Consider the following 7340-nt stretch of genomic DNA (forward strand, 5'->3'; position numbering starts at 1 on the left):
CCTCCTACTTCTCAGGGCTATTACAAGGAAAACAGGGATTTCTACACAGAGATGCGAATTGCAGGTCTGGGTCAGATTTGGCTTCCATAAGGTGTTTTACCTGACTGAAACTCAAGTTTCTAAACATTTGGTCAGCAATATTTAAAAGACAGGAGATTCAACCTAACCACCTGATTTCTAGCTCCTCTTGGAAGTCTTACGATCTGGCCATACTGGCCCATGTTCTTCCATCATTTGGGGCCAAGTGGAGCGAGAGGACCATGTGAGGTGCAACACCTCATTTGTTACTTGTTACCTGTTTGAGCCTGGTATCATTTTAAGGGAAGGGCCTCCTCCCTTCATAAATTATATTTTAAAAGGAATGCTATGTCCTCAGTGAAGGACTGAATGAAGTGACAAATAGAAACTACTTGTTTGTGTAGCTAACATTTATTGATCCTTCAATAAACACAAAGGACAATTCTGTCCTCACAGCACAGCTATCCTAGCATCTCAGGCCAGGAAGAAGCCAAGACTGAGCAGCACCACTGCCTTTAAAAAGCTTTCAGAGGCACTAGATATGAACATGAGCTAGGAGGGAAGCCCTCCCTAATGCGTTCTGCAAGGCCCCACTAAGAGCAGCTGTGGGGCTTGATAAGCAGCACCTGCTCCAGAAAGCCAGCAGGAAGGACAAAACTGGAGGTGGGGGAAACGTGGGTCTGCCTCATGGATGGCGGTGATGAACAGAGTCCGAGCTTCATTCAGAAGCCACCTGCCAGCCCAGCCTCCTGCTTTCCTTCCATTGTTACACATGCTGCCTGAAAAGGCCTCCCCCCTCTAGAGGAATGCTGGCAGGAGCTTGCGCTCCACCTCTCCCTTCTCCCTACCAGGGCCCATCTGGACAGCAGGCCATTGTTGAGAAGTGCCTGCTGCAGTCATTCAACACCCCCACACACCTACTGGTAGCAGAAGGGCCTGTCAATAGGTCTTGTGTCCACCGAGCCTCAGTGGTCAGACAGTAGAGAGGGACAAGCTGAGGGATCCCACAGCAGCCAAGTGCTGCAGACAGAGGCTTCATAGAGGAGCCACAGCCATATTTCTGACACCCGTGCCCTTACAGGGCTGATCCTGTCCTTGCAGGTTTCAAGGTTGGAGGGTCTGATGCTGGTCCGTAGGTCCCCCATCCTGGTACTTGAGTCTTATCCTTTCAAGATGACCTTGAGAGCTTTAAGCTCATCCTGGTTGAGAGGATTCAGATTAAAACCCTTCAGCTCCGGTTTGCCTGGGGGAAGAAGAATTCATGAGCAAGTTGTGCTTCCTGCTGCCCAACCTACTGCTGGCTCTGGAGTCAGGCCCAGGAAAGCGGCTAACTCTGCATTAATGCTGCCAAACAGCCTGTCTGACAGGATGGGCCTCCGGTTCTGCAGCGCACTAGACGATGCACAGCAACACAGCTCCAGGGCCCCAAGAACCTGCAAAGTCACAGCTGCTGCCTACAGAACTACAGATTTATGCCAGACCCCATCACAGAAATGCTTAGGTTTACCTAGGATTTTAGTTCTGACCTTCACCACCTGAGCTTTAAAAAAATAATAATAATTAATTAATTAATTGATTTGTTTAGTTGTACATCAACAGGCCTTTATTTTGTTTACTTATTTTTATGTGGTGCTGAGGATCGAATCCAGTGTCACATGTGCCAGGTAAGCACTCTACCACTGACCCCCAGCCCCAGCCTACCACCTGAGTTATCTCGGTCAGAATTATCATGGTCCCTACATCAAGTGCTGGCATATGATATGACACCACCCCAGGCAGTTTCTGGTGCCTGGAAAAGAAGCTATGACAGGAGTTAAAAGACCCACAAACCTCCCTATCCATTTTATCTCTGGGTGGCTACAACCACTACTTCAGCACATGAAGCTCCCATCACTGTCCATCTATGAGGGGCTTCCCATCCTGTCCTTCCAAGTGTGACTGATGGTTCCCTCCCCTCCTGGTTCCAGGTCCCCCAGGGCAATACCTTGGGCCTCAAAGAGGCGGTTGACCTTCACTTTAAGTTGTTTCCGGAGTTTTTCTATTTCTTTATCCAGGCGGTCCTGATCTGAAAAAATGAGGCTGTATTACAGAGAGAGAAACCCAGCCTCCCCCTAACCCCCCCTCAAGATGGGAGAATTTGGGAAAGAAAAAGGGACCCCAGAAATCAACTGAGGAAGGGCTAAAGGCAAGAGGAACATGACCTGCCCAAGATGAGGCTTGGGCATCCAGTTCCCCGACTCCTGGTTTACTCTTCTTTTTTTCATTATACAAAGAACACTGAGGTGGCCAGTGGATGGCTAAGCCACCTCAGCACTGCAGGCTGAGCAAGGAAAGATTTCCCTGAGCAAGGGAAGATTTAAATGTGAGAAACAAAATGAGGGATCTAGCCAACCTTGATGGCTGGAAAATAGATGACTGACGAATTTTACAAAACCGATTCCATCAAGGTTAGGGGTTCTTAGAAAATGTGTGACCTGAACAATCAATGGGCAACTCTAATGCCTCAGCTTAATATAATTAACTTTGAGAACAGAAAAAGTGATCCTAACTCACTTCTTAGGTGACATGAACCTAAGAAGTTGTACACGACAGAAGCAGCTCTCAAATTTTAACCATCTATCAAATATTATGAAATCCCACCTGCTATGGGTAACTTTCAGGCTAATCTGTCTTCCCTCAGACTTTCGATCTTTTGGCTGAGGAGAAGCCCTGGAAGCCAAGCTTCAGGGTCTAGACAACGATCCTCTTTCTTCTTTCCCCTACCCCCAGTATTAGGGATAGAACCCAGAGGTAACTGACCACGGAGCTTCATCCCCAGCCTTTTTTTAAAATTTTGAGACAAGGTATCACCAAGTTGTTGAGCCAATCTTGAACTTCAGACCCTTTTGCCTCAGCTTCCCAAGTCACTGCAATTACAAGCCAGCACCGCTGCGTCTGGTTCAATAGTTCTATTTCTCATTGTGAATAGGAAATAGTGGTCTCCTGAGTCTGTCTAATCAGCGTATATCCCTGAGAACAATGATATGTCCTAGAATCCCTCTAGGTACACTGACTAGACCACATCTGTGGGCCAATAGAGCCCAGAATTAGATCCTAAACCCAGAGAAGTGGCCCTGCTGAAAGCTCAGCCTGAGCAGCTTCCGGCCCACCACCAAGCACAGGAACTCTTTATCCAACCGCACTGTGACTGTGTTTTTCAAACAAAAGTTGGAAACTCTTATAGGCTTGATCTAGTTTCCTGAGAATTTTGGTTTCAAAGGGTATAAAGAAGACACTCTGGGGGCTGGGGATGTGGCTCAAGCGGTAGCACGCCCGCCTGGCATGCGTGCGACCCGGGTTCGATCCTCAGCACCACATACCAACAAAGATGTTGTGTCCGCCGAGAACTAAAAAATAAATATTAAAAAAAAAAAAACTATTTAAAAAAAAATTTCTTTAAAAAAAAAAAAGAAGACACTCTGTCTTCAGGATCCGAGGCAACCTTGCTGGTCCTGTTGGTCCATATGTTTTCAAAGATAAGAAGGAGAAAATATGTGTAATGTTTTCCCAGTCAAGAACCCATGTTTACAAAGCCTTTTGGCTTCTATGATGTTTCTCCAGAGCTTTCAGAATTTTCATGGTTTTGGAAACAACACGTTAGGTGCCCAGGCTGTGGGAGGTTTGTTCTCCCCAAACCTCTGTTTTCAACCAGTCTCTACTGCAGGGGACGTAAAAACAAAGCTCACTTGCAACTATGAGTAGGCTTGTGACTTAGCTATGGATGGCCTCGGCCAATGAGGTATTGCCAGGAAGTCCCTGGGGAGGATGGCCTTACTTCCAAACAGAATGCAAGGCCATATGTAGAGGGTCATCTGCCTTTCCTTCAGTCTGGCACATTATGGGACATGAGGCCCATAACGGTGACATGAGAATATACTAAAGTGCCACTGCTGGGCAGTTGTGGCAGTCTTCTGGGCAACTTCTTACATGGGAAAAATAGAATCACAGTTCCTTAAGCCTCAATTTGTTGGTCTTCTGTTATTTGTAACCCAGCTTATAAACAAGCACTATGCTATACATATGCTATTTCATCTCAACTTTTTAACTGTGCTATTTGGATGTGTGCCCCTTTTACAGATGAGGAAATAGCCCATAGTGACAGAGCAGGAATGAAAACACACATCAGTCTGAACCCTGTAGCAGAGCTGCCTTCCATCACACTGCCTGGGTTAAAGCTAAGCTGATGTGAAAGGCAACCACATCCCTGACCTATCCTCTGGAGGACTTACCTTTCTCAATCATTTCCTTCGTCTGAGGGTGAGACATCTTGATAAACATGCTCCCAAAGCAAACTATCACATCTTCTGAAATAGAAAACAGTCATTTTTTCAACAAGTATTTCTTTTTAGCACCTATTATCTGCTGGATTGTTTCAGATGCTGAGAACACAGCAAAAGAAGACAGGGCTCCTGCCGTCATGGAGCTCGTGTTATAGTAGATGGCAGGGAATAAAGGAAGATATGATTTGTTAGAGCCTGATGAGAGCTGGTGGAAAAGAAAGCCAGTTAAGAGGAATACTAGGGAGAGGATGCATTACTCATACCAGGTGGTACAGGCCTCACTGATGATGTGATATCTGACAAAAAACTGAAGAAAGTGAGGGTGTAAGCCTGGCAGACATCTGGGGAAGAGGGAGTCAGGCAGAGGAAACAGGAACAGCAAAGATCTGTATAGTGTGCTTGGTGTTAGGAACAACAAAGAGACAGTGTGAGTCAATGTGTGGGGGTGGGGGGAATGTTTATGGGGGCTGGGTTACATGGAGTCTTGTAGGACAACTCTGGTACTCTGGTGAGATAGAAAGCAACTGGAAGGGTTTGTACATGCTACTAAACTTTAAACAAAATGCAAATGTCTCCCTTGGCCCCAAGGCCTTTCATTTTGACCTGACTGCTGCCCATCTCCAAGTTTATCTCACACCTTGCCCCTCTTACTTTCTCTGCCACCTGGCCTTATCCAAAGAACACTACCCCCTCCCTTCCTCCTGGATAGTCTCAATACCTACCCACATCCAATCTTATACTGTACAACATAAGATATATAACTGGAAATTCTGCAAAAGCTAAAGACAAGATTGGGTGTTGTTGTACAGCACAAGGGCCTGAACTGTCATTTTTATATATATCCCCTGTCTCAATGTCTACCATCATCATCGAGACAAGAGCTAATAATGGCCTATCGAACAGTGACATTTGCTCCTTCACCTCCACAGACTGTTTTAATTTCCCATGAGACTGAATCACACACATTTGTGGCCTCCTGCCTGATATCTAACAAGGACAAGGTGAATGACTTCAAAGACTGAATAGTCCTCCAGGTAAGGAAGTCTCAACTTACCAGAGAGGCTGAGATCCTTTTGTAGGGCCCTTAGGCCCTCTCGGTTCTGATTCCTTTTGGTGTCCAGGTCCACAATCTGAAACAGGAGCAGACTGAAACTTAGCGGTCTCTTGCCCCAACCTGTCTCTTCTCAACACATGAGAGGCTGCAAAAATAACATCCTGCCTAAACTGGATTCAACTTCCAGGTCTTTAAAGATGAGGCCTTGTGCAGGTATCTAGCCCCCACAGAAGGTGCTAAGAAAACATTCACTGACTAAGTGGGTGATTTTATATTATCCACTCAAACTTGTGGGTATATCAGAATTACCATGGAGTGGAAACCTTTTCTCTAGACATTGTAATTAAGAAGACCCAAGAAGCTCTGTTTTCGGAAAAACTCTTCTTGTTAATTCTGATCTAGTATTATAAGAAACCCAATAATAAAAGAGCTGGGCACCATGGCACAAGCCTGTAATCCCAGCAGCACCTGAGACTAAGACAGGAGGATCTCCAGTTCAAAGCCAGCCTCAGCAAAAGCGAGGAGCTAAGCAACTCAGTGAGACCCTGTCTCTAAATAAAATACAAAATAGGGCTGGGGATGGGGCTCAGTGATTGAGTGCCCCAAAGTTCAATCCCTGGTGCACCACCCCACCAAATGGAGCTATGAACAGAACCTACCCTTGTAGGTTCCTGAACAAGAAACTGAATAAGCTAACACAGTACCTAACACACAGTGTATGATAAACTTTAACTGCTATTTTGATTCTCATTTGGCAGACCTTTAAACAGTAATTTGACAGGCTCTTCCCAAGCCCCTCTTCTTCTCAGTGAATACCTGACCCCCTCTCGTGTGTTCTCACTGGAGATGTGAGGAATTCAGGAATCATACTTGATTCCGATGGCTCAGTCACTCCTTTATCTAGACATTATCACAGCCTACTGAGTCCGTCTCCAAAATGTTTCTGATCAATTCACTTTTTAACATCACCACCACCACCTGATCCCTAGATCCATCTCGAGTCTGGGCTAGGACGACGGCCCCTTGCAGGTCTCCCTGCCTCCACCCTTGTCTCCGCCCCCACTACATTGTGCACTGCATGCAACAGTCACAGGGATCCTTTAAAAACCTACCCGCCCCTCAACCTATGAACTACCTTCAAGCATTAAAATTATGAACCAGACCCACCCAAACTTCCCTGTGCGGGTCTACCAGACCCTAACGTTTCCCCTCGCGCCGAATCACAAGGCCCCTCGGACCTCTTCCGTGTTCCTCTTGTCCTCTCAGAGCACTGATCGGGTGCAGCACCGAGATCCACCAAGGGGTTCAGAACTGCGTTTTGAAAGGGATGCTGGGGAGCCCGCGGCGGCCAGAGAGGGGCAAGAACGGGAATGCCCTCTTAACCAACGCCCGCCGAAAAAGGGGCCCAGGCCGAGCGACGGACCCACGTCGGCGCAGCCGCTGGGCCACAGCACAGCCCAGGCCAACTCACTGCCCCCCGCGCACTTCCGCACGGCCTCGCCGCTGGGCCCAGGGCCGCGGATGGCCTCCCACCTGCTGCTTATCCGCCAGCACCTCCTCGGCGAGTTCCTCCACATCCACCAGGTACTTCAGGATCCGCTCCGCCTCCGGTGACAGCATGGCTCCTGACTGCGGTCACGGATCGGTCACGGATCCGATCAGGCCCAAGATCCACTCAAGCCGCACCGAGGCCCCGTCCGCGCAAGCGCCGGTGGAGAGGGCTTCCGGCGCGCCTGCGCAATTCAAAGAACGGTGACGCGCAAACTCCACGCACCGGGCCGAGAGGCGGGGCCTAGCGTGGGGTAGGTTTGAAGCGCCCTCTGCAGGCCGGGACAGCACGATTCTCCCAGCTGCCGCTGTTGCGGGTACCAGGGATTGAACCCAGGGGCGCTTAACCACGGAGCCGCGTCCCCAGCTCTTTTTTTTTTTTTCTCTTTTTCTTTTTTTTT

General features: G+C 47.9%; 1 protein-coding gene across 2 annotated transcripts; it reads right to left on the reverse strand.

Moving 5' to 3' along the window:
* Positions 1–416: 416 nt before the first annotated feature.
* Pdrg1 (p53 and DNA damage regulated 1) lies at positions 417–7112 on the reverse strand. Of its 2 annotated transcripts, none has more exons than XM_026402076.2 (5): positions 6925–7112; positions 5392–5467; positions 4287–4358; positions 2003–2083; positions 417–1261 (listed from the first exon to the last, which is right to left on the reverse strand). In XM_026402076.2, exons 1-5 carry the CDS (start codon positions 7009–7011, stop codon positions 1179–1181), a joined length of 399 nt encoding a protein of 132 aa, XP_026257861.1. In that variant the 5' UTR covers positions 7012–7112; the 3' UTR covers positions 417–1178. The 2 variants fall into 2 exon arrangements, with proteins under 2 accessions (XP_026257861.1, XP_026257860.1); XM_026402075.2 differs by having other exon boundaries at positions 4287–4361.
* Between the last annotated feature and the right edge of the window lie 228 nt (positions 7113–7340).

This window comes from Urocitellus parryii, chromosome 6 (genome assembly GCF_045843805.1).
Source record: "Urocitellus parryii isolate mUroPar1 chromosome 6, mUroPar1.hap1, whole genome shotgun sequence".
Lineage (NCBI taxonomy): Eukaryota > Metazoa > Chordata > Mammalia > Rodentia > Sciuridae > Urocitellus > Urocitellus parryii.

Excerpts from the sequence above, each read along its gene's own strand:
- Pdrg1 (XM_026402075.2), bottom strand. The coding sequence starts at position 7,011 with ATGCTGTCACCGGAGGCGGAGCGGATCCTGAAGTACCTGGTGGATGTG. Across the intron at positions 4,362-5,391 it reads AAAGGATCTCAGCCTCTCTG|AAGATGTGATAGTTTGCTTT; the intron begins GTAAGTTGAGAC and ends TTTCTATTTCAG. Across the intron at positions 2,084-4,286 it reads GAAGGAAATGATTGAGAAAG|ATCAGGACCGCCTGGATAAA; the intron begins GTAAGTCCTCCA and ends TCATTTTTTCAG.